Source organism: Odocoileus virginianus, chromosome 29, assembly GCF_023699985.2.
Source record: "Odocoileus virginianus isolate 20LAN1187 ecotype Illinois chromosome 29, Ovbor_1.2, whole genome shotgun sequence".
Lineage (NCBI taxonomy): Eukaryota > Metazoa > Chordata > Mammalia > Artiodactyla > Cervidae > Odocoileus > Odocoileus virginianus.
This window is the reverse complement of record NC_069702.1, coordinates 28206341-28233706: the sequence shown is the minus strand read 5'-3', so window position 1 is coordinate 28233706 and position 27366 is coordinate 28206341. Positions and strand designations below refer to the sequence as shown.

Sequence of the window (27366 nt, the reverse complement as noted above, 5' to 3'; positions counted from 1 at the left end):
TACATTATGAAACCTATAACTCATACATTATAAGTATTGACAGAAATCCAGTTATAAATACAAAATTGCTGGTGGAATCAGAAAGAAATCTGTTTTTTTGGTCATTTCTAAATGGACAATGATTACCTATAGGTAGATTACCTGACTTTTTAAATAATATGGCAACCCACTCCAGTGTTCTTGCCTGGAGAATCCCATGGATGGAGGAGCCTGGTGGGCTACAGTCCATGGGGTCGCAAAGAGTCGGACACGACTGAGCGACTTCACTTTCACTCTACTAAGTGGAGTGGTCATTTTGGGGTCAGGGTTTTCAGCACCTGAGCCTGAGTGATATTCAGTACGTGAAACGTACCATGTTTGCCTGAGTATCAGAGGCTGGAAGTAATGTGGTTAAGATACCAAGGGTAGCAAAACAGCTTGATGCCATTTATGGATGCCCATCTTTCTGCAGTTTGCTACAACTTACCCAATACATTTTTAGCTTCCCTTGTTTCAGCAAGAGAAACACTACGAGCTCCTTTGGGTAAAGTGAAGGCTCCTCTTGTCTTCCCTTAAATAGAACGTCTTTAATTAGTGGAGAGTTCATGTTTATCCAAGTCTTGCTGTTTCATTGACTATACTATAAGCTTTGTATAATTTTATTAGGTAACATATAAAATATGTTTCAAAATTGTATCTGCTGAAGTCAAAATGCATTTATAATAGTTAGCTAATGCCAGTAAACTGTTAATAGTCAATGAAAGTAAGACTAAGCATGAATGAGAAATGATATAGGGGATTTGAAGTCGAATACTTGCAGATTTCATTTTCCAGCAACTTGAGTTCTTTATGGCATCTCTTGCTTAAATTTTTCCCTGTTGGAAAAGGTTAATTAGTCTATTGAATAACTATGATGATAACATTAGTGCAAAGAAATGAATGTTAGATTATCTTGGAACAGTCTGAAAGCTTCCTTCTCTTCTTCTGAACTTAATTCAGAGGTTTAGCATAATTTTTGAGGTATCTGAAAAAAAAAGTATCACTACCTTTTATTACACATAATATAGAATGGACAACAATGGTGAAAAACCATTTTGTCTACATATATTCACTCTGGAAATAAGAAAAAATTATTTTACACCTAAATGAACAATTCATAACTGCAATAAAGCACAATAAATTATTTCACATTAAGATGGAGAAAATCATGTTACTCTACTAAATGTATATAATTTATGTATATAATTATAAGTCTGTTTGCTTATTAAAATAATACCATCAGCCAGAAATGGCAATATCTGCCTTTTATAATTCTCAAAGTACAAACTATAGTAAATTATCACAGAGAAATAGCAAAGATATCAGTAACTAGAGGAGGGAATACCTAAGAAAAACACATTAGAATATGTTAGAATATAGTCACCTACCTCTGCCTGGCTCTAAATATATCAAAGGGCAAAGATGATATGTGTGGAAATGGCTTGAGGTGGGTGACTAGGGGATAACGGGAGTAAAAAGAACTAAGAGAATTACTCCATTTGGATAAAGACTAGTTTTTTTTTATACTTTCTTATTTTTCTAAAAGGAAAAATTACCGCAATGACAACGTGTTCAATGTAAACCAAATCTTTGTCCTTGTTTTATCTTGTTTTCTATTATTTTGTGAGAGACCATATCTTGGATGTAAGAGAAGCTTTTCAAGGGAAGCCTCACATTAAATTTATTTTTAAATGTTGAATTCTGACAAACATTTGTTCAATAAATGTTTGCTGAATAACTGAATAATAATTGTTCCAAACTTAAAGAAATCATTCAGTAATCCATGTTTGTATCTAAATCTTTTGTGAAAATTCCAGTGTAAAATTATGAAAACACTAATAATGTTGCATATTATTTGTTGCTTTTGGTTCCATCTGATGAACCTTCATCATATGGCTAAGTCTAGGCCATTGACTGTGTAACAAGAACAGAAATTCACACCCATAAGCAATTATATAGCTCAGGTTATTTTTGGTTATACGTACCTCAAACTCGTTTAATATGAAATTATAAATATTATGTGAAATATGAACCCAAGATTTATAGTTTTATAAATAGGATAAACTTACTCACTTTTAAAAGAAGCAAAGTGACTGTAATATTTTAAAAGTTGTATTTAAAGTTTTGAATATTTTTAACTTCTGATCAGTAATTTATGTGCAACAGAAAATCCAAAATAAGCATTAATTCTAATAATTAGGTCTAATACATTTTATTAAAAACACAAAATTAAACAGAACACATATTTTAACTAACTACTATAATTGATATTGTTTTAATTTGTTCCTTATCTAAATTTAGTAGATAGGTTTTCATCATGGATGCTATAGAGTATGAATTGTCAGTTATTTCAATGATTTCTTAAAAGGTAATCTGGATGAAAATAAATCAGCAGCTAATTTTTTTGTGTGTCTTTATAGAGAAAATGGTGCACTCCTAAACGAAGTCTAAAAAAAGGCAAATCATGGATACTGAATTCATGAGAACCTCATCTTACCAAGCTTCCTGGGTGTCCTGGTAAATGTCCCCTTTACAGTTCGACAATGGGAATTATCTCCTCCACAGACACCACACTTATCCTCAACCTTGTTAGAACCGATTTCTTTATCACAGCCCACTTTCTGGGGAGAGAAGATATTAGATGTAGCTCATTTTAACGTGCCAAGCAAGTAAAGGTTAACACACTGGAGCATGATACACCATTTGTTCCATCATGAGCCCACAGCCAGGCACCAAACGCCCTCTCTAACTCTAATTTTTAATATCTTGGTCTTTTAAAGAACTATTATAAAATCAAATGACTTGTACTCTGGGTAATTATAAAGGGTAAATTTCCCTCAGTCTAATGAAGTGTTTCTCCTATCATATGTAGTCAATCATCAAACATTTATTGAACACAGATGTTGTAGCTGATGCTGAGGAGACAAAAATTAAGATGTGGATGTGTTTTTCCCCAGTTGCCTTCATATTTATAAAGAAGAAAATCAAAATAGAGAATTGCCCATTAGTACAAACTTTACAAGTTGGTAAGGGATGTGAGACAAAACATCACCGGTGAGATTTTCAAAGTACCTTGAAGGAACAGGAGGTGCAGAAGGCAATTCAAGAATGCAAAGGGATTCAGACAAAGCCAAGGAAGTCATCCGTTTGTGGAAAGTGGGTTCAGAAAACAATTGTTCTGCTTGTTTGTTTTAGTGGTTGTCATGTCCAACTCTTTTGCTACGCCATGAACTGAAGTCTGCCAGGCCCCTCTGTCCATGGGAATTCACAGGCAAGAATACTGGAATGGGTTGCCATTTTCTTCTTCTGGTGATCTTCCCACCCCAGGGATCAAACCTGTGTCTCCTGCATTGGCAGGCAGATTCTGTACCACTGAGTCACCACGGAAGCCCAACTGGGGTGGATCTTTAATGCGAATTGCTGTTAGGCAATGATGATTCTGCACTTGTAAGTTTGAGATGAGAGTGAGCAGAGAAAATGATGACACATATATACTTAACGCACTCCCCGATACTGTGGGAGGTGAAAGATGAACAAAACACAGATCCTATTTTCAGGGAAATTTTAGTTCAACTATGAGGCATCACATATTTGAGATTTTTTTTATATTAACACCTTAGTTGTACCTAGGTCAAAAGGAATCAAGCAGCAGCAATATGTTCGTTAATGAGATAATTCCTTATCATTTTAACTTGTGAACATGGACAAGAAATAAATGGCATAAGAAAAGACTGAACGGACAAAAAGCTTTTGTATCTTCACTAGTACTTTTGTTCTGATGTGGAATTTAGTATTTAAAGTTAGAAGTAATTGGAAGGTGAGACAGATGATAAAGCACATTTTGCATTGAATTTAAAAAAAAGACTTGGTATTGGACTAGGGGATGGCTAGGATAAAATACTCAAAGCAAAGGCATGGTTCCAGTTGTATTCCCAGTCCTAAGGCCTCAGGACCACCCCCCACCCCCGATATGCATTTGACTAGAAATGAGAAAAACTAATTAAATATTGATTTTGCTGGTGACCAAAGTTTGATTTTATTAAGTGCAATTTCTTCCAAATTTAGTTGAGCTACTGAACTATTCATGGACTCCTCATTGTAACGTGATCTCACATAAGAAAGAGTTAAAAAAAATTCTGAAAATATGCCGCTGAATGAGAAGAAAAGGGGAATGGCACAATACTGTAGGAAGCTTTGGTGGAAGCAACCTGAACTCACCACACACTCTCCACGCACACATATGCTGTACGGGTCTTTGTAGGAGCAGCGTGTTCCGTCGTGCACCAGCTGTTTCATATAAGCAACATCTCCAGTCTCTTTGGATTGACAGTACAGGTGGCATCTTTTTTTGGCTGTATAAGATGGAGGATTAAGCCAATCATTTATGCAATATGGTACATTTGAATAGTATAGTTTGTTTTTAAAATATACAGTTTCAACACGACTTCCTGGAAACAAATTTTATAAATAAATAAAGAGTGGGGGGGGGAAGTACGCGTACTTGGCATATTTATTTTAGTCAGGGTGACCCTATGATTTGTCATCTAAACTGGGATAATTCAGATAGTGAAAAGGAGCTCTATTAACGATATAGAAAGGAATGAAAGTGAAAGTGTTAGTTGCTCAGTCATGTCTGATTCTTTGTGACCCTATGGACCGTAGCCCGCCAGCCTCCTCTGTACATGGAATTCTCCAGGCAAGAATACTGGTATGGGTGGCCATTCCCTTCTCCAGGGATCTTCCCAACCCAAAGGTAGAATCCAGGTTTCCTGCATAGCAGGCAGATTCTTTACCATCTGAGCCACTAGCGAAGCCCCTAACAATATAAACTGATATGACTGGTCCCATACAACGCAGGATCTATGTCTACCCTAGATTTAACCATGGTTATTCAATAAATTTCATTCAAAATCAATTAAGTTTTAGTAACACTTAGAGCACTGAAAAGTTTCTCTTTTGTTTGACCCAGTGGCCTAGTATAGTTTTTAATTAAATCTAATTCATGCAACTCATTTTCTTCAAATTAATCAAAATAATGCATTGCAATTCTGAATTCTTCCACAAGTGCATCTTTCCTTTAAAACAGGTTTAAACTGAACTCAGCAGTGTATTCACCCAAATAAGACATATGTCAAGGAGCTCCCATCTGAACAGATTTAACTGAAAATTCAGGGCTAAGGAGTGAAACATGATAGGGGAATTTCCCAGTGTATTTCTTAATAACTAATGTATGACAAAAGTAAAAGGTTATGAAGTGCCTTTTGTTATTCAATAATGGTCTTTGTCTTGTTCCTGACTTGATTGTAAAATAACTGTGTTTTCTCTAGTTGTTCAGAAAGAAAGATCACAATATTACAGAAACATTTCCTAGCAGAGGGATTTCAGTTGCATGAGGAAACTCAGCATCTCTCCCAGGCACTGCTTTCCACTAGTCTTTTCAATAGTGATGGTGGCTGTACTGCCTGCCAGGAACTATTCCATAATTCTCACCTCTCTAGAGAAAGGAGTGTATTAGCCTTATTCTTGGAAACCCAGGAGGACTCACCCCTATAAGCACCAAGTTTCCTAAATTACCAAGTGGGGATCGAGAGTCCAAGCGATTGTGTGTTGGCAAAGCTTAAGCTCTAAGTAACTGTCCACACAGCAGGAGAAGCGTGGGTGTCAACTCACAGTCGGGATGTTCATATGGCAACCAGTGGTGTTTGGTATTCTGGTATTCAAAGTGGGAGTTACGCTGCTGGCACTGCTGGGCTCTGAAGTCCTCAAAGTGTTTTTGGCATTCTTCTGTATTACAAAGCTGGTACTCAAAATTAACGCCAGCACAATCCTGACCACCATTGATGGGCCTAAAGAAAAGACAACATTGAGAAAGGCCTTTTGGCTCTGGTCCAGTGGCTGAAGCTTCCAGGCACAGTGCTGGAAGGCAGAGAGCCAGAGCTTGAGGTGCCAGCCCAGTGAATGGACTCATACTTTCTAATTTCAATCCCTTTCCCAAAGCACTGTCTTCTCCCTGCTAGGGTTTGCTGGAGGAAGCCCCAAACTCAAATCAGTATATTTTAAAACAGTGTATTCTTTCAAATGATGTTTTAAATGCACAAAAAAAGTATATAAAGAAACAACAAACGGGCATATGGTCTCAGGAAAATTCTATATTTTTATCATGCATAAAACATGTATTTGCAACCCAAAGAAACATTAATCATGGCTCTATGCCTGTTTCTTAATACATCCAATGCAAACAATAATCCTATCTTCCTTAGAGAAAAACTGCAAGGATTAAATGAGTTACTGTGTTTAAAACACTTAGAAAAAGAGTGTGGCATGTGGTGAGTCCTTGCTGTTCCTACTACTATAATTTTTACTGCTTCTGTGAATACTACCATCATCTCTTCCTGTGAAACAGACAGGGTAACCCTCGGTCTTTGTACAAAGATGTGCTCAGAGCCATCCTGCTGCCAGACAAAGAAAACGGGTGCCAAATGTCAAACCCTACACAAGGAAGACTGTCCTAATAAGTCTGATAGTTCAGTGTTGGGTTTTTTTTCCCTGCAGAAAACAAGATTTGCTAAGCACACAACAGGGATTCCAAAAATTTTCTCTGGGAGGACAAATGAATAACTTTGCCCTCAACAGTTCCTCGGTCTTTCTTTCACTGTCTTCGTGGCTCGGCTCTGAAGCACTCCTCTCCTGACTCTGAAGTGAGGGAGCCTCTGTGCTTAGTGCTGCTTCTGCCGACAGGCCTGTGCTTCCTAGAGCAGGTCTCACAGCCTCGGTGTCCAGTGCTAAGGACGCAGTCATCTGCTTTCCCTGCTCAATTCCAGAGCCTCCTAAACTGCAATTTCTTTAACAATCTCTAACCTTAATCACGGACTGCTCTTCACTAGATGGATTCCTGGGGATTTACCCAAAATAGACACTTAAATGCTTAGTTTTCATGGTCTGTGTTTTACATGTTACTTTGTGAAACTGAACGTTAATGGCATAATATTGAAGCATTTTCTGGTCTGTTCCCAAGTGATGTGCATGATAGGAGGTACACTCACGTTGGATTATTGCACTGGCGTGTTCTGAAGCGCACACCAGTTCCACATGTCCGGGAACAGGAGCCAAATTTGGTCCAGGATCCCCAGTTACCATCTTGTTTTTGCTGATTAGCATTCTTCCACATGCAATGGCCTTTATAGCACCACTTAGGAAAATGACAAAAACAATTATGAAATTTTGTGCACGTGCTAAAATTGAAGTTGTTATACAAGGACCACAAAGTGAAAGACTTCCTTTCTTTTTTATTTCTTTTTCCGGTGAAAATACACTTAAAATCATCCCAAAGTAATTATAACAATATGGGGACCTGGGTAATTTAGACTTGCATTTTTAAGTATAAAATTAAAATTAAAAATAACATTAATTCAGACAAGTTTTTAAATGACCCATTTATCAGCGAGTATCAAACACTATAATTAATGAGATCTGAGCACCTAATTTGCCCAGTCGGTGCTAGTCTACCCTTCATCCCTTGTTATTCATATTATTGGAATTTTTTAAGGACAATATGCTCCCCTTTAAATAATAACAGGAAATGACATGCCTTAACTTTGAAAACAATTAATATATCTAAAACATATATAGCTTTCACAATGATTCTAAGAAATAGATAGGTCAGATATATTATCTTTACTTTTCAGATGAGGAAATTGGGGCCCGGAAAGGACCATGGATAGTGTAAGACCCTCTGACCAGAGGAACTAAGTGGGGAATACTAAAACACAGATACTCTAGAGACATAGAGTTTATAGTACCCAACACACAGCAGACGCTCAAAAGGCATTAGTTCTTTTCCTTTCTAACATTTTGATTCATGTTTTTCTTCTACACACAATAAAAGTGTTTCTTAAAACTCAACTTTGGGAAATTTAAATGTAAAACAAATATATTTAAGGACATTGGATGCCCAGATTTGGTTTAGAGGATAGATTTTTGCATAAAGCAAAAATGAATCAACTCATCGTTGCTTTTGCTTTTTTAGTCATTAAGCCATAATACCAAATTTTCCCAAAGCAGCATGCTGTATGTTATGAGTTTAGCCTAATTCCTAACAGTTTAAACATGAATAATGACAGATTTTATTATTACTATTATGTATGCAATTCTGAGATCAAGGACGGTTTATACACATTTGAAATAGAGTCTTAAAGGGCTTTCAAAGAACTAAAAACTATATAAACCTTCTTTGCCAGGTTTTGGTCCTATCTACAATATCTTATTTCCAAACTAGTCAAAGCCCTTCAACGTGAGTTCTCAACATGCCTTTGTCTGGGGTTTCGTGATCTTTCCCCTCATGAGTAGTGAAGCTTGGCACTGGGCCAGTTTCTGAGCATTGAATCCTCACTACACAACTTGAGATTGAAAACTTCTGGGCATCTTTCCCCAAGGAGCAAGGCCAAATCTTCTGTCTAAGTTCACATGACTTTATTTCTGGACAGCTTTCACAAGAAGTGTGATGCCAGCAAGTAAATCAAATCCCATTAGAGCCCAGACACTCCACTGAGCAGCCGCTTCCTATTCTATCAGTCGGGGGCTGAACAGTGGTCCCAAAGATGCCAAGTCCTAATCCTTAAAATCTGTAAATGCTACCTTATTTGGAAAACAGCCTTTGCTCATGTAATTACATAAGAATTTTTAGATGGGGAGATTACCCTGGATTATTCAGGTGAACCCTAAATGCCATCACATGTATCCTTATAAGAAAGGGGCAGAGGGAAACGGACACGCAGAAGAGAGGCGGCAGTGTGGGCACAAATGCAGAGATTAGAGTGGCACAGCCACAAGTCAAGGGACCCAGGCAGCTACCGGAAGCTGGAAGAGCCAAGAACAGGTTGTCCACGAGAGCCTCTGGGGGAAGGGCCATCCTGCCCACACGCTGATTTCAGCTCAGTGAAACCAACTTTGTTCTTCTGGCCTCCAGAACTGAGAGAATAATTGTTGTTTTAACCCAATCTCTGGTAATTTGTTAGTAATTTGCTAGAGCACCTCTAGAAAACTAGTACATGATGTTCGTGCATTACCACAGTGAAACTTCACATCCTATAGTTTTCTTATAGGTGACGATACATGTCATTTTAAAGATGATTCTTATGCAACATATCTTAAATCTTTACTGTATAAACAGATGATACTCACTTTCCCAGCAGCACATTCGGTTCCATCAAGTGGGGGCCCTTTTTTAGTCTTACAAAAGTAGGGATTATCAGGATGGCTACACCAAAGCTGTTTACATGGGTCAAATGTTCGGAACTGGAAAAGAGAAAAACCAAACTCTGAGTGATGTAGAGATGGAATGACTTGTACCGATAATACCTGCTATAGTTTCTTCATGTCATGTTTCTTGGATATTTTAATTTCAAAGTAATAGTCAAAGTTGTAGCATGTAAAGAAAATAAACATGGCCAAGAATTCCAAGTAAAGAATACTTTTATTCTGCTCTTCTAAAAGAACACTGGTGAACAATGAGTCTGGTTCTCCAGTTGACTTTTACTATTCTGCATGCCATTTCTATCTTATGGTTTTCTGATGTTTAAAGAGTGAGTAATTATTACAAATATTGTAAATATGAAAATGTCATAGCAGTTTTGCAGCTCTCAAGCCATCAAAATGGCTTCTCTTTATCCCTGAATGTATGAACCAGTCAGATATAAAAAATAAAAATGCTCATCATGAGCTCATTAAAAGCAGAAAATATCTATCAAACTTTCCATGGAAATACTGTATTCCAGGTGTAACAAAATGTCACAATACATTCATGTTTTTATAAAGTATTTTCTATATATTTGATCTTCATACCATGGCTGAGAAATATGGGTTATAAGGTAAGACTATAGTTATGGATACAAACCAGTCATAGAGCCAGATCAGCATCTTAGTTTTCTCATCTTAAGAATGTTTTTTATTTTCCTGAACATCATCACTATATTATATAATATCCAAGTGTATATGTAAGCACACATATTTGTGTGTACTGTTTCCTCATCTTCTAACAGTAAATTTCTTATCATTCTTCAGATTTAAAAAATAAACCTATATATCAAATGCCAGTTTATCTACATATTCTTTCCCTATGCCATTAATTAGGCTTCCCAGGTGGCAGAGTGGTAAAGAATCCACCCGCAATGCAGGAGACGGCAAGAGATGCGGGTTTGATCCCTGGGTAGGGAAGGTCCCCTGGAGTGGGAAGCAGAAACTGACTCTAGTACTCTGAACTGGAAAATTCCACAGACAGAGGAGCATGGCGGGCTACAGTCCATGAAGTCACAAAGCAAAGACATGAGTGAGCACACACACTCATACCATTAATCATCCACATACAGTCTTATCGTCATAGCTTTCTTTTTTTTCTTTAACGCTATTTATTTATGGCTGTGCTTGGCCTTCATTGCTGCACTGGCTTTTCTCTAGTTGTGATGCACAGGCTTCTTATCACGGTGTCTTCTCTTGTTGTGGGGTGAGGGGTCTAGGGTGCACAGGCTTCAGTAGCTGTGGCTCTCGGGCTCTGGAGCAGAGGCTTAATAGATGTGGAGCATGGGCTTAGTTGCTCTGAGGCATGTGGGTTTTTCCCGGACCAGGGATCGAACTCATGTCTCTTGCATTGGCAGACAGATTCTTTAGCACTGAGCCACCAGGGAAACTCCGTCATAGCTTTCTTTTAAAATTAGTGCTCATTTTCGATCTGGGTTTTTTGTTCTAATTCCTATTACTTAATGCAGAAATTGTAATTTTCTACAATACTGAGCCAGAGCTTTAGAATTCTCAGGTTAAAACATTAACGCAGGAAAACAGGAACTGACTGTATATCTTATAGGCAAACCAAATAGCGATGTATGTGTATCTGAAAAGGCAGAATTTCAACAGCAGATCAACTTGTTTCAGTGAAATACATTTTTCCGTGCTCTAACACATAAAGCTTCCTCTAACATACAAGAAGCCCCATTTACCAGCTGTGTGACTTAAGCAAGTTGCATAACCTCTGTAAGTCTTGGCTTTTTTATCTGTAAAATAAAAGTATACCAACTTCCTTCTAGCCTGTCACAAGGATTAAATAAGATAGTATATTTAAAGCACTTAGCTTTAGCATGTAAAGACATAGAAAACACAAATCATTGGTCCATATTCTTGCACCAGTGAATCTGTAAAGGTCACCAAACAGGAGCTACGCAAACAGATTTTAAGATGCAAAAATCTAAATTGACTGTAACGTACCGCAGTGCACATTTTATAACCAACTCCAAAGTCAAAACGACACTGCTCATCCATAGAATAATTGATTCCAGGAAGTTCTGGGAGTTTGGGCCAGTCATGTTCAAATGGGTCATCAAGGAGACAGTCATAGGAACTGGAGGAAGGAAAATATTGTATACAGCTAAATGTTCATTTTTTTTATCATGTCTCAGTGAGAAAGTATTATTAGGTTACATACTCTGGAATTTCATCAGATCAAAAAGCAAGTTCATGAAAGCATATCTTTGAAGGATTTTGGTTTCAGCTCCATTTAGAAAAAGACCATTCATCTTTATTCTTCCCAGGAAAATAAGCCAAGCATACTCAAAAACACAGTAGAACTGTAACAACCTTGTTCATGTCCCTAGCTGAACCCCCATGGTGTGGCAGGGCAGATCCTGACATCCACCCTATGGGGTACAGGTGGTATAGCCGAAGCAGGCATTGTGTGACCACCCTCTCTTCATTCTCAAATCAACTTTGACCGTTAGTCAAAGATCCCACAGAGAATTTACTGGAAGGAAATCACAGTTAAAAAAATTCACTTCAAGTCTAGGCTTACGGCTTCAAATATTACAATCACATTATGGGATTACTGTGCCAAAAGCTAAGTCACAAGAAAATGTTTATCATGAACAAGAGTTTCCATTCACTGGGAGTTCGGTTATGATCAATGTCCTAAGACACAGTTTCACGTCTGTATTTCTACTGTAACGTTCTCATGGCACGAAGGAGACATACTGTATGTATCTCTTCAGTTCTTGGCCGCTACAGCGGGACCAGTGGTAACGATGAAACGCGGCTTGCACCAAGGGAGCCATGACACTTCCCATGGCCGTCTCATCGCCGCACCTGTTGCCCTGTCCGTCGTGTTCCATCCCCAACCTAGAACACAGAGGGAGACCTCACTGGCAAGAATCAACATGGAGACCACGGCTTTGGCATAATTTCTGTTTTGAAAATAAGTACATGGAAATAGGTATTTTTTTAAGCTAACAAGGCTTTCGTGGAGGAGTCACAGACACTGTGAAACTGGGAGCAATCTGGCAGAAATGCTTCTCTTGTTCTTACAGCTACAAAAAGCCCACGAGCATCTCTGCAAGCCAGTCACTCATTTGGTTTCCGCGCATGACCTCTTCACTCTTTTCAGCTCCTCAAACTTGGCAAGAGGGTGAGAGTTGCATGCTGGCATGTGCTCTGCCCAAAGTATGAACAATACTGAGAGAGGCAGAAAGAAAAGACCTTGTTTTTTCCCCCAGTCTATAGCTGTCAACAGTGACTTACACATGGCCAGTTTCATGTGCTACTACAAAGGCAGATGAAAAACCATCCTCGTGATTCAGGGTACAGCTTCTCACTGGGTGACACATGCCTGTGACTGGAGCATATCCTGTAGAGAATAACAATTACTTTTATTTTCATTTTATGAGAAAACCCATTAAGAATTACTACTGGACCTTTGCCGAGGGAAAAAGAAAAAAGCTTTTCAGGAAACAGAGGCAGTATTATTTCGCTGCTAGCATCATGCCACATTCTCTTGGGAAAGCCACAGGTAATGGGCCTCTGAAAGGATTCACTGGGTCTGCAACTTTCTCCTCTGCTAAGGGACAGAACTGCCTGGGGTTACCATTCTGCTCTGCCCACCAACTTAAGCCCTACCTTTCTGCTGTGGTGAATGTTCCTTCAAATCATGGTACTGACGAAGGGAGCCCAAGATTCCATCAACGTTGAAAAGAAAGTGGTCAGTCTAATCTTTTTGTTTTTTTGAAGTCTACATCAAAGTTTATTAGATAGATAGATGTACGCTGACTTTGGAAGCAAGTTCTTCGGCAACAGACATTTCCCATGGCACCTCTTTTCCCCTTCCAAACACTCAGTGGAAATTGCACTGCATTTTATAGCAGTCCCTCTGTACACCAAATGTACACCCATTATTGTAAAGGAGAGCATAGTATATCATGGTATTTAGGTGGCATTTAACATTGTGAATTCCATGGAAGTCACTGGAAGCAGAAAGCAAATGTATGCTTGGCTGAGGCAAAGATGAAAGTGATGGTGAAGATGTGAACATGTGAACAGACTCCCTGATTCAGGATTGCTCTTTTTTTTTAATTTAAAGATTTTTTATTTTATGTTGCAGTATAGTTGATTTATACTGTTGTGTTAGTTTCAGGTGTACAAGCACAGTGATTCAGTTGTACTTTTGAAAAGTCATGCCCTTAAGTTTTTCTGCTACATAGTAATGGAAATACCTTGCATTCCAGCAGGTCCGAAGTCTTGCCTGGTTAAGAAAATTGCATGATCATGGTGTTCAGAGTGATTGGGATCAGATTTTTGTTGTTGGCAAGCCCAGCGACACACATTCTCCAGGCTCCTGGATGGATTTCCCCTTTCTATGAGGCTGATGGACTAGGAGAAAACAATATGTTAAAGACATACATAATATTAATATTTTCCCAAAGGCTTCAATGAATAACTTTCTCTGAAATTAACATTTGATAGTACAGTAATTAAATAATGTACAATAATATTATTGGGGGCTTGTTTAGATAACTAATCTCATTTGGAAATTCTAAATTCACCTAAGGGATACCTTTATGATCAACATTATCTGTGTGAAAGGTGGCTGACACCATTAACTGAAATACGTGATGATGAATTTTCTTGCTACTGTGAAGCAACTCAGTATTAATCAACTGGGTAAAAAAATCTAGGTAAATATTAGAACAATAACAGAAGATAGATGGAAAGATTTGGAAGACTTTTTCTCCAGAAATATTAAAGCCAAAGATCTTCAGTTTCTTTTTTTTTTTTTGCTTCAAAATTAATCAAAGCTGGTTTGTATAATTTGAGAAGCAGTCAAATTATATAAACCTCACACTGAAAAAAATAATTACCTGTTATTTTAACCTCACAGCAATGAAGAGAGGGGGCACGCATATCCTGCTGTTCCAAGAAATGGAGTGACAAATTCCTGGGAACCCTGCTGTGCATATGTGCTCAGACATGTCCAACTTTTTGCAACCCTATGGACTGTAGCCCAACAGGCTCCTATGTCCATGGGATTCTCCAGACAAGAACACTGGAGTGGATTGCCATTTCCTTCTCTGGGGGATCTTCCCGACCTAGGGTTAAGCCCATGTCTCCTGCATCTCCTGCATCGCAGGTGGATTCTTTACCACTTGAGCCATTGGGGAATGCAGTTACTATCACACTGTCGTCAGGAGATAAAAGTTCAGAGCGAAAGGCCCCATCCTTCAAGAACCCAGGACCACATTTCCCTGAGGAGTTCTGATGGAACGAGAAACTGAATTTGGAACTTCAAATTAGTTCTTACTTGGCTGACTGGCTGACAGTGTTCTTACATTTCAGCAAATGGTTTTATCAGTGTTTACATTCTTAATAAAAAAGTTTGGTTTGTTATATGTTGACCACATACTTCTCCAAAGAAATGATTTTAACAACGAACTGAAGGCGCTCGACATCTCCAGCTGGAGCTGACTTGCCTTCTGTGCTGGAGACACAAAGGAGGTCAGGTTTGTGGGGGAAACTAAAGATCGATGACACCCTTTCACCAGAAATGGTAAGTTTCCATACATAATAAAATGCAAACACATGGACTTTTCCCCCTGTTCTTGCTAAATGCCTATTTCATTAGTATTCCATAATCAGGAGGATTAACTATGGGAGGGGGTCATTTAATTTTAAACAACAGGAAAGCTGCCAAGTTAGTCACTTCCCCTATGTTTTCTCCTCAAGGGGAGAGACTATTTCATCCATTCCATTATTTCCAAGGACAGGAATCCAACGAGTGCCATTTTAAAACCAGCTAAAGTTACACTACATAAAAATGCCTATTGTATGTATTCTGCCTCAACACTTTGTTTTCAAGCTTATAAGATTAATGCCCTTTAAGAAAAAATTCACCATATGCTTTGCTTTTATTAATCAGAAAGATGTGAAATATTCCTTTTAAGAAATCGTGAGAGAGTAAGGATCTCTGTTATTTTGTTAATCTGCCTGTAATGTAGGACACCTGGGTTTGATCTCTGGGTTGGGAAGATCCCCTGGAGAAGGGAACGGCTTACCCACTCCAGTTTTCTGGCCTGGAGAATTCCATGGACTGTATAGTCCATGGGGTCACAAAGAGTTGGACACAACTCAGTGACTTTCCCAGGCTGACACACACACAGGTATATCTGAAGCACCTAGAAAGCATTTGACACAGAGCAGGCACTAACATACATGTTTCGGATTAAAAAATCAATCATAAATTTAACGCTGGTGGTGGTTGTTCAGTTGAAAAGTTGTGTCTGACTCTTTGCGACCCCAGTGAACTGTAGCACACCAGGCTTCCCTGTCCTTCACTATTAAGGAAATCCTCTTTTTTCATTATATTGTCATACCTAAAATCAGGATAATTATCTCCAACTCCATTAGACAGAGGTAAACACATCAAATGACACCAGCACAAAAATCATTCATTATCTAATCTAAGTTAGAGATCTCCATTCATTGGGGCAGTTTTCTCTTCTCAATTCAGAGCAACTGGGGTCTATGTGAGACATATCTACTATAGCTTCAGTAGACTAATCTGTTTGCTAACCCACTCTTTGATGTTCACAGTTCACATATAGTAAGACATTTTACCTTTGCATAACCCAGCATTATCATGCGCACCAGGACTACATTTATATGCACTCCCAGGGACTCATCATGGTAAATTTCATTCACCTAGAAACAAAGGAGATAATTACTAGAAGAAAGGCCACACAAAGAACTTCAGGAGATGGACACTTAAGGAAATGGCCATGTAATCCCAAATACAGGAGTCAAGTCACTTTTTTTTTTTTAGTTTAGTTTAAACTGATATCTGAAATGAAATCATTTACTTTTAACTTTGGAATGATTCCCAGCTATGTGAATTACTGATATTGTAAACCCTGTAGAATCATGAACATAGAAAATAGGCTGTAAAAGGGTTTCATTAAACTACTATAGTGTTAAGAATCCATGTGCACTATGATCCACAGATAAAATTCATCAAAAGCAGTCACATGTAAGAATCTGCCTTCCAATGCAGGAGACACAGGTTTGATCCCTGGCCGGGAAGATCTGCTAGAGGAGGGATAGGTTACCCACTCCAGTATTCTTGGGCTTCCCTTGTAGCTCAGCTGGTAAAAAATCCACCTACAATGCAGGAGACCTGGGTTCGATCTCTGGGTTGGGAAGATCCACTGGAGAAGGGAAAGGCTTCTGGCCTGGAGAATTCCACAGACTATGTAGTCCATGGGGTCGCAGAGTTGGACACGACTGAGTGACTTTCACTTCACTTCGGGAAGATCCCACATGCCGTGGGACAACTAAGCCCGTGAGCCTTGACTACTGAAACCCAAGTGCTCTAGGGCCCATGCTTCAAAACAAGAGAAGCCACTGCGATGACAGAATCCTGTGCACCACAACTAGAGAATAGCCCCTGCTCGCCCGCAACTAAAGAAAGCCCGCCTGCAGCAATGAAAACCCAGGACAGCCAAAAAATAAACAAACAAAAGCTATAGCAAGACCACGATTCAGGTGAAGCATCTGCCAGCAGATGGATGGCAACCATGTGAAGAAAAAGAGCCAGCACGTCCTTCAGGGCGCCTCTGTCACCAGCAGGGCCTCGGCCTCTTGTTAGGGAAGCTGGTGTGCAAGGGTTGTGCTGCTACCTGTGGGCCAGTACCTGGGCGGTCCTCCCAATGCCTCCTCCACCCCCAGAGTGGGGCATCTGAGGCAATGGTTAGTTAGAAGTCCTACAGTAAGGAAGTCCTTCCACATTTGAATTACTAAGATAAGATGACTGCTGAAGTACACAGTCCTGGGTAAATCTCAGAGGGGCAAAGTTGAGCCACTGCTCTTAATTTAATTTTAAATGTTAAATTAAAATGTCTACAGGTAATCTGGTATACTTTAAAACCATAGCTATTAGGACTTACACAACCTCAGAGGTCATAGTCCAACAGACTTTTATAGATGAGGAAGATGAAGACCATAGAGATTAATTAACATGCAGCAACAGTCAGTTATTGACAGTCAAAAGAGACTCCTGGCTTCCCTGAAGGCTCAGCAGTAAGGAATCTGCCTGCAACATAAGAGACACAGGAGATGCGAGTTTGACCCCTGGGTCTGGAAGATCCCCTGGAGGAGCAAATGCCAGCTCGCTCCAGTATTCCTGCCTGAAAAATCCCATGGACAGAGAAACATGGTGGGCTATATTCCAAAGGACTGAAAAGAGTCGGACACGACTGAACATGTACGACCATGCAGAAGAGCAAAGTGACTTCTATCTTCTGGTTATGCTAGTGCAAAATTGGTGTGAATAAAAATTGCTAGTAAGTTGGAAATGCTAGCAGAAATGGGAAAGGTGGCTTTATCTGGCTACAATTCAAAGTTCTTAGCTATTCTCAGGAACAGGGAACCAACATTTGTCATAATAACTGAAAGAGGGATGGAAAATGAACCTCAACTCAACTCAAGACCCAGGAGGTTTGGACAGAAGGCCTAGAGGAAAGATAGGCAAAATCTTATAGAGAGAAGCCTTAAAAAGAAATATAACTCAAGGATGATAGAATGCTCTAAAAAAAGAAATTTATGGATTTCTTATCATACTGACCAAGAAACAGACCAAGAAATCTCAAATGAAAAGTTTCAGGAATCTAATCAGACTACACAGAACACCTTAAATATCAAAGTGTTAAATGTAGGTTAAAGATAAGTAAGTAAAATTGCTCAGTCATGTCCAACTCTTTGTGACACCATGGACTGTAGCCTACCAGACTCCTCTGCCCATGGGATTTTCCAGGCAAAGAGGACTAGAGTGGGTTGCCATTTCCTTCTCCAGGGGATCTTCCCGACCCAGGGATCGAACCCGGCTCTCCTGAATTGTAGGCAGATGCTTTACCGTCCCAGCCACCAATGAAGTCTTCTGGTAAAGGTACACTTATACTGAATTTTGAGATGGAACAAAAAAGGGAAGAATAACTAAGATAGAGGTATAAGACCTAGGGAAGCTAATATATACTAAAGAAGATAAAGTGTAGTTTACCAAGTAAAGATTCAGGGTCCTTTTAAGTGGAAAAATGCAGCATATATGAAAGTATTAGTTGCTCAGTTGTGTCCAACTCTTTGCGACCACATAGAGACCACCAGGCTCCTTGTCCATGGGATTCTCCAGGCATCAATACCGGAGTGGGCTGCTATTCCCTTCTTCAGGGGAACTTTCTGACCCAGGGATCAAACCTGGGTATTCTGCATTACAGGCAGATTCTCTACCATCTGAACCACCAGGGTAACCCATGTATACATAGATATACATTTACAAACTCACACACACACACATACACACTTAAATGGCAAGACCCAATTTAACTACTATTGAAGATAAGCCAAGGAGTGAAAACAATCTGTAATTCACTCTTGCATTGCACAAGTATACAGGCTGATAGCACATACCCAAGCAATTAAACTAGAGGCCATTGCACATCTGTAGCATTGAGTTCGTTTTGTCTGTTCTGTCTGATGAAAGAGATGTATACAAACGGGAGAGCTTCCCTGGGGGCTCAGCGGTAAAGACTTTGTCTGCCAATACTGGAGATGCAGATTCGATCCCTGGATTGGGAAGATCCCCTAGAGAAGGAAATAGCAGCCCACTCCAGTATTCTTGCCTGGGAAATCCCATGGTCAGAGGAGCCTGGCCAGCTTCAGTCCAGGCAGTCACAAAGAGTAGACGTGACTTAGTGATTAAACAACAACAGCAACAATAAATAGGAATGTAACCAGAGTCCTCTAAGCAAGGAGCCTAGAAAATGGGCCACATAAAACGTGGTGAGAGAGATGTAGCGGCTAAAAGAGCCTGACGTGAGCCACTAATAGTCTCAGTTGACATCTGTCTTGACATCTCAGAAAGCTTCATCTTTCTGAGTCTCAGTCAAATGGACAGAATAAGAATACTATCTCACAGGACTGGAGTAAGAATCGAAAGATTTAATGTATGCACACAACAGCTCAAAAGTTTTTAAAGTGAGGAGAAAAGTACATTAAAGCACATAAGAGTGTAGGAAATAGAAAAGAAAACCTAGAAAGAAAATAGCCACCATACGTAAAAAGGGTGCAATTTGCTCTGAATATCTATGGCAAATAAAACTAAAACCACGGGTTCACTGCTAAAAGGGAACATTTCTGGTCAATATAAGGAGAACTGAATGCTGGCCAAAAAGCTGTAATTTCTTATGACCCTCTTGGCCATGGGCAGATTCTGTTATCTTACGCCATACTTCATAATGCCTAGTTGAAGACTGAATTCTCCTCTTCTTCAAGGATTATCTGATAAGACATTTCTAGCATAATAATTCCAATATAAGTAAATGTCCGAAGCCAAGCCTGCCATCTACAGAAACTCATGGACATTCCAAGAGACCTCTCATAAGGCGGTTGTTCTGAATTAGCATAAAGGCTTCACACACAAAGTTTTAACATGTACTTAATGTGTTCTTAGTCATTCAGTCATGTCCAGCTCTTTGTGATCCCCACCAGACTCCTCTGTCCATGGGATTCTCCAGGCAAGAATACTGGAGTGGGTTGTCATTTCCTTCTCCAGGGGATCTTTCCAACAGAGGGCTTGAACCCACATCTTCTGTGTCACCTGCATTTCAGGTGAATTTTTTACCCACTGAGCCATTGGGGATGTCCTAACATGTACTTAATGTATCAATAATTGAAATGTAAATGCATTTAATGTAAAAGAGGTTGAACTCAATGTTAGTGAGTGCACACAATTGGGCAACAATATATTTTAAACTAAAGAAGAACAGATAAAAAGAACTAAACTAATTTCTGGAGGAGAAGTGATGCAGGGAAGAGAGGGCCTTACAGTCATGGATGAATAGCAGTGACAATGATATTTTTAAATGCTATGGGAGACTTTTATGTCAGAAAACTATTAGAGTCATAAAATAAATGAAAGGTGGCAATTATAGCAAATAGCTTGTGATATCTGAGCTAGTATAATGTACATATGAAAAATGAAAGTGAAAGTCACTCAGCCGTGTCCAACTCGATGTGACCCCACGGACTATAGGCCATTAGGCTTCTCTGCCCATGGAATTCTCCAGGCAAGCATACTGGAGTGGGTTGCTGTGTCCTCCCCCGGGGGATCTTCCCGACCCAGGAGTCGAACTCAGGTCTCCTGCATTTTAGGAGGACTCTTTACCATCTGAGACACCAGGGAAGCCCATAACATACATATAATCACCCTAGATTAGTAAATTCATTTTTGTTTGGTAAATTTAAAAATCAGCACAGTGCTGAGAAAATATAAAGGACACAATTCATGTTCTCAATAGCAATATTATATTATAAAATGATGAAATAAAAAGGCACTTTTTAAAAAGTTAAATTTACCATTCACCAAAGAAAAGTATTATTTAACAATAGTCCCTATTATGCCAGACTAGTAAGTTAACAGAGTACCCCAGTAGAAATCAAGATCAGTTATGGAATCTTCCAAGTTGGTACAAATTTGTGAAACTGTCTGAGTATAACATGGATAGAAATAATCAAGTATAAGGCAACAGTATTTATACATAGGAGAAAATATTCTTTCAATGTGGCAAATAGGTGTCTCTACTGTGCAAAGCACTGGGTATCATTTATTATTTTGCTTCTCAAGGTTTAAAAAGTTGCTTCCTTTACATTATTCACTTTTAAAATGTACCTAATAAATTGACTGCTTGCCATCTTGCCAGGCCTTATCAATAACAGGATGTAAAGTTTTTTAGGTTCTGAGACACACAGGATATGATAAGAGTTGCAGAAATAATCAGCATCACAGAATTAAATATATTCAAAGACTTGAATTCTAGTCCCAGATCTGCCATCGACAACCTGAACGACTTCGGGTTGGTCACTTAACCTCTCTGAGCCTCTGTTTTCTCACTGGCAAATTATAATCATACTTGCTCTTTTTGCTTCACGCAGCTGCTGTTCAAACCAAACAAAATGCCACCAACTGCCCTCAGCAAAATAAAAGGCACATGAGAACACTTCTACCTAGCCATACAAAAAGTCTTAAAGGCTTACGAACATATTTTCCAATCTATCCGAAAAGAGCAAAGAAAAACAAACAAAAAAATAAACAAACAAAAAACGTAACTCTCCCCATCTTAGTTTTCAATGAAAAGGATTTGAAAAATCTTGTACTATAAATTTATTTACTCTCAATAAAATAATAATAGAATCAAAGATACAGTTTAAATTATCAAAAAAAAAAAAGGGGAAAATTTAACAATTTTATTTTTCAAAATGCTCTCTCCAGCAGAGGGCGGTACGTACACGTGAGAGGTGGGTGAAGGAGCAGCCGTGTTACACACCACGGGGTATGTCTGCCTTTTGTGTATTTTCACATAAATAAAATAAGCTCCTTAAAATGAAATAGGAATTTAAAAATATTCTAACCTGAGGAAAACACTGAGTGACTGGACTCAAAAACAAAAAAAATATTGAAGACATCTTTATGTAGATTGTTTTCCAGTGTCATCTGATTAAAACATTATAGGAGAGGCATGAGCTTTAACAATCAATAAATGGTATACAGAAAGAAGTAAACAGATCATACTGAATTAAAATTTGGGATATGTTAAGATGAGTGAAAATAATATTTTTTAAGAAAGCAGTTTTGTAGCACAGTGACAAGGAAAGCTATTTTTTCCTAATTTAAAACAGAATCAAAAACACAAAAAACCAGCCTTACACAGAGCTTTCCAAGTTCCAGACACGGTTTTAAATACTTTACCTATGTTAATCAAGTAACCCATAATCTTTGCAACAACTTTAAAGATATCGTTATCTCCATTTTACATCAAAAATGTTGAGGCCCAGAGAGGTTAAGTACTTTGCCCAAGGTCACACAGCTAGTACACAGACTAAAGGATGTACACCTAGGCAGCCTGGCTCCAGAGTCAGTAGTTTTTACCAACTCGCTACACTTCCACACACCTGCAGACCACCGCATTGTCGTGATGCAAAACAAATCTAATTTTAGAATAATCAATAGTGATCCATTACCCCCGAGTTTAAGAAACTGATGTGTAAGCATACTGATAAAGATAACTTGAAAAAACTTTACTTCTTTTTCATAATTTTCCTTTGTGTAAATTTTAAGGAAATGAAGAATTAATTAGACTTGAAATTGACTCCAAATAAGGATTTCTTGATGGTCAATATAACCTAAAAATACATTGGGAAAAAATGAAGAGGAGCTGGAGCAAATCACTGGAGAAAATCAATAGGAAAAGAAGAGATAGGGCTGAAATTTATAACCAGTGTTTTGGGTTGTAAGCAAAGCATTAAGCATAAGCATTCTAAGAAGTCATATATCAGATATTACATAAGACAAATCAAAGTTCATCATTGCAAAACTGAATACCCTGTCACCATGTCAGGCAACCTAAGGAGCACAGGTGGATTTTCTATAAGGTGATCAGGGTTGAGCCCAGAATATTGATTAAATTACCTGAAAAATGGGGTAAATCGGATATTAAGTTTTAAGTAACCTTAAATTGGAAGGGATTGCCAATGTGAAGGTGGGGAAAGGTAATGATTTTAGGAATCCTTGATTTACTTGATTAATTAAATCAAGTATTCCTTTCCTTAAGAGGAAAATTCCTTCCAGGTTTGTTCCCTGACAGGAAAATTTCTCCCAGGACATTTCCCTGGCAGGACACTCTGACCTGCTTTGTCTGACTAGCTGACGAACAGCTTTGTCTGCCTTTGACAAAAAAAAAAAAAAGACATTCATATTTCTTTAGGATGGAGGGATGAGGTCTTGAAAGGCCATATTGCTCGGTGCTTAAGGGGTATGGGCTCCACAGTCAAACTGCCTGGGTTTGCTCTTAGCTATGTGACCTTGGGCATCTTATTTGTCTCCGTGCCTCAGCCTTCTCATCTGTAAAATGGGATAATTACACTATTGTCCTTACAGGATTGCTGAGAGGAATAAAGGAAGTCACATATGTACAGGGTTTAAAGGTGCCTGGGCCTTGCAAATATAAAAACAAAAATTGTTAGCCATCATTAGCAACATTATATAGAAGCAAATAAATGGTATACATGTATAATTTTTTAAAAGAGACTTTTTGTTAACTAAAGGCAAAGAAGTAATGACAAGACAGCCTTGGTGACTGGCTGGACATAAAAGAATCCTATAGTAGACTGGGAAAATATATCACTCTATCCACAACCATACCTTGTTGAGCAAAAAGTTCCAAACACATATCTGCTTAGATTTGCAGTCCTATTCTCTATATTTCAACTCAGAGTATAGCTGTCTCCTAACCTGTCAACTCCTTTTCCCTCACAATTTCAGAATAATAATGACTACTTTTTAAAAATAATGAAATATAGTAATTTAAAATGTCTTAGTTTAAGGTGTATAGCGAGGTGACTAAGTTATACTCTTTATTTCATATTCTTTTCCATTATGGGTTATTACAAGATATTGAATATAGTTCTCTGCACTGGACGGTAGGTCCTTGTTGACTATTTATTTTATATACAGTAGCACTACAGGTAAAGGACTTGCTTGCCAACTCAGGAGATATAAAAGATCCAGGTTCGATCCCTCGGTCAGGAAGATGCCCTGGAGAAGGAAATGGCAACCCACTCCAGTATTCTTGACTGGACAATCCTATGGACAGAGGAGTCTGGTGGGTTATGGTTCATAGGGTCGCGAGGAGTCGGACACAACTGAAGCAAATTAGCATGATTAGCACGTGTTATCTCTTAATCTCAAAACTCTAATTTCCCCCTCCCCTAATAAACTACTGCTGCTGCTGCTGCTAAGTCACTTCAGTCGTGTCCGACTCTGTGCGACCCCATAGACGGCAGCCCACCAGGCTCCGCCGTCCCTGGATTCTCCAGGCAAGAACACTGGAGTGGGTTGCCATTTCCTTCTCCAGTGCATGAAAGTGAAAAGTGAAAGTGAAGTCGCTCAGTCATGTCCAACTCTTAGCAACCCCATGGCCTGCAGCCCACCAGGCTCCTCCGTCCATGGGATTTTCCAGGCAAGAGTACTGGAGTGAGGTGCCATTGCCTTCTCTGCCCCTAATAACTACCTTTTATGAATAGTTTCATCTAATATTTAGTGAACTGAATTGTGCCTAAGGGCCCTAGGGGTGGGGAACTGAATGACAAATGAGTTTAAGTCTCTGCTCTTACCATTGTTGTTTGGTTGCTAATCGTGTCCAATTCTTTTGCAACCCTATAGACTGTAGCCCACTAGGCTCCTCTGTCCATGGGGTTTCCCAGACAAGAATACTGGAGTGAGTTGCCATTTCCTTCTCCAGGGAATCTTTCTGGCCCAGGGATTGAACCTGAGTCTCCAGCATTGGCAGACAGATTCTTTACTACTGAGTCTCCAGGGAACCCTGCTCTTACCATGAATATATTCTAATAGGTAAAATAGACAATAAACAAGGAAAATATAAATCATCACAAAAAGACATGCAGATGAGGTCATTTTGGATGGGAAAGGGTGCTACGAAGAAAATCTGAGTGATGAGCTAGAGGACAAGAGAGAGAGAAAGAAGCTACCTGAAGCTGGGGGACTCATTTGGACAAGAGTCTCCAAGCCTGAAGACCCATTTGGACAAGAAGAAAATAGGCAGTTGCCTCTCTGGGGAACAAGTGATCCAGGAAAAAGGGAAGAGCTGGTACAAAAGCTCAACCTCTGTTATCATGAATCTCAAACACTACGAAGGAGACATCTTGATAATGTGAAAAAGAGACTGAGACCCAGAGAAGTTATGCAATTTGTTCCCCAAATGATTAGCACAGCTACAAAGCCAGTAAGTCTATATGACACCAATGTCTGTTTTCTGTTATAACCATCTTGCCTGTCTTTTTCTTCCTGACATAGTGGAAGTGCTAAGTTTCCTTCCTTTAGGCTCTTTCACACTTCCTTAAAGATATTTATTTGATCCAAAAAATCAATGCCATTTTTCATATTCAATCACTCCCCTTCTTGGGGTTCTTTTCCTTGTTTTACTAATATTCTCAATTTTCCTTCATCATGAAAAAATAAAGCCACCTACAATATTTTGTAGCATTTAGTACTGTTTATCATTACATTCATCAATGATACTATTCAAATTCATCAATGATATTCAAGTTATTTAGCTATATTTTAATAATTGCTCCTTTTCCACTGGCTCATCCACACACGTCAGTGTGACTCAATGTTTTGTTTCTGATCCTCTTCTCACATACTTTCTCTGCAATATTTTATCCATTGCTGTTTCTTCAACCAATTTCTATAGACTAATGAATCCCAAATATCTCACACTGATTCACCTCTCTCAGGCTTCACAGTCAGCTGTTCAGCTCTAGTAAGAGATCTATCTATTTGGAAATACACCAATGTATCTCAAAGTATTCTCACCCTCTCCTGTTCTTCTCTCTGAGTATTCTATCACAGTTAAAGATGAAATCATCTTTAAAAGTATATATATATTTATTTTTGGCCATACTGAGTGGCATGTGGGATCTTAGTTCCCCAAACCACATCCCCTGCATTGAAAGTGTGGATTCTTAACCACTGGACCACCAGGGAAGTCCCAAAGATGAAACCATCTTGATTCTTTCTTCTTCTTCAAGCATGATAGTCAGTAGATTACCAAGTCCTGCAGTATCTCTCACATCTGCCTCTCCTGCCCACCTTCACGTCCAGCACCTCAGTATATGTCCTCCTCAGTTGAACTGCTGCAACCACCTCTTAAAACTTTTGTAAATATTTTCATTTGGATAATTTGGGCTCATTTCAGTAGTTCTCCAGAAGGACAGGTTATCGGGTTCACATAGGTGTTCTCCATAAGCATGAGGCTCTCGTTTTATGATTAATTATGCTTTGACTTCCCTAGGCATCAAAGGAGCTTTGGGTAGACCAAGAATAGGCACTTCAGCTACAAGGCTTCATGAGGTCTTCCAGCCTTTGGAATAGTGGAAACATACCAAAAGCTGTTGCAGAACTGATTTCTTTCTTCAAGAACAAGAAAGACGATTTGCTTAGCAAACTAAAAAGTTTTTCTGCTGTAGGACCCTTGAAAAAATAAAGGCTGAAACAAACCAGGGAAACAAGTATTTATTGCTGTTCAGTTAAAATTAAAGGACCTATGAACAGCAGCACTGTTTGCATATCATGTCATGTTAATTTCACCTGTGATGAAGGGAGTTTCTTCCAGAATGACAGGTTCAGGATTTTCCAGGGAAGGTGTACATATTTATACAAGGGGTGGCTGAAATGACGTGTGCTTACTCCAGTCTATCTCTGTGACCTTGTGTGTTCAATCCACACTGGGGACAGTAAGTTTTTTGAGGTAGGGAGGGATAGTATAAATCACAAGGAATTTGAAGCCAGATGGACTATAGTTTGTCCCCTAATTTGGGCACTTAAATATTAATACTATGTGTCTATATTCATAGCACAATGTCTAACAGAGCCTCTTCCTCCAAATCATACAATTTTATTCTGAATTCTCTTTTTAAAACACAGACTAATCTTTAAAAGCCTTTTCATAAACCTTCTTCATTAGCACTGCGAGTTTCAAACTCCTAAGGATAGTACATACATTTTTCTACAGGCAGCCTCAGATTCTTCACCCAGCCTCACCTTCTGGCATCTCTACCTCCAGTAGCTCCAAAGACATCATGAGCTACCACGTTTAAAATCCTTATAAAATCTGTTCCCCATCTTCTAAAACCCATCTTCTCTTTTTCTAGCAGGGAAATGCTAATCCATTCTCTAAGTTTCAACTCAAATGACACATCCTCTATGAAGATTTCATTTGCCAGTAATGTTACTTGCCAAACCACATCCCCTCGTTCTAAGTTAATGTTTACACAGTATTTTGTGGCCAAATCTCTTCAAGAAACTATCATATTTTATTATTATTACTTCTTGATTTGTTTATTTCACTGCTAGAGTTAGCTTCTTGTGAAAAGGGAGCTAAATTGTATTCATTTTTGCCTCCCTAGAATCTAACAAGA

The 27366-nt window shown here is 38.9% G+C and overlaps 1 protein-coding gene across 2 annotated transcripts in view; it reads right to left on the bottom strand.

Moving 5' to 3' along the window:
- Positions 1-27366, bottom strand: part of ADAMTS3 (ADAM metallopeptidase with thrombospondin type 1 motif 3) — a 268531-nt gene that overhangs the window by 23446 nt on the left and 217719 nt on the right. For both annotated transcript variants that reach the window (XM_020885342.2, XM_070458309.1), the window contains 10 exons: positions 15940-16023; positions 13542-13698; positions 12574-12679; positions 12031-12174; positions 11272-11404; positions 9199-9312; positions 7062-7207; positions 5689-5864; positions 4237-4370; positions 2516-2639 (listed from right to left, as the gene is read on the bottom strand). In XM_020885342.2, the coding sequence (XP_020741001.2) occupies positions 2516-2639; positions 4237-4370; positions 5689-5864; positions 7062-7207; positions 9199-9312; positions 11272-11404; positions 12031-12174; positions 12574-12679; positions 13542-13698; positions 15940-16023 (1318 nt within the window). The remainder of the gene's footprint in view (positions 1-2515; positions 2640-4236; positions 4371-5688; positions 5865-7061; positions 7208-9198; positions 9313-11271; positions 11405-12030; positions 12175-12573; positions 12680-13541; positions 13699-15939; positions 16024-27366) is intronic.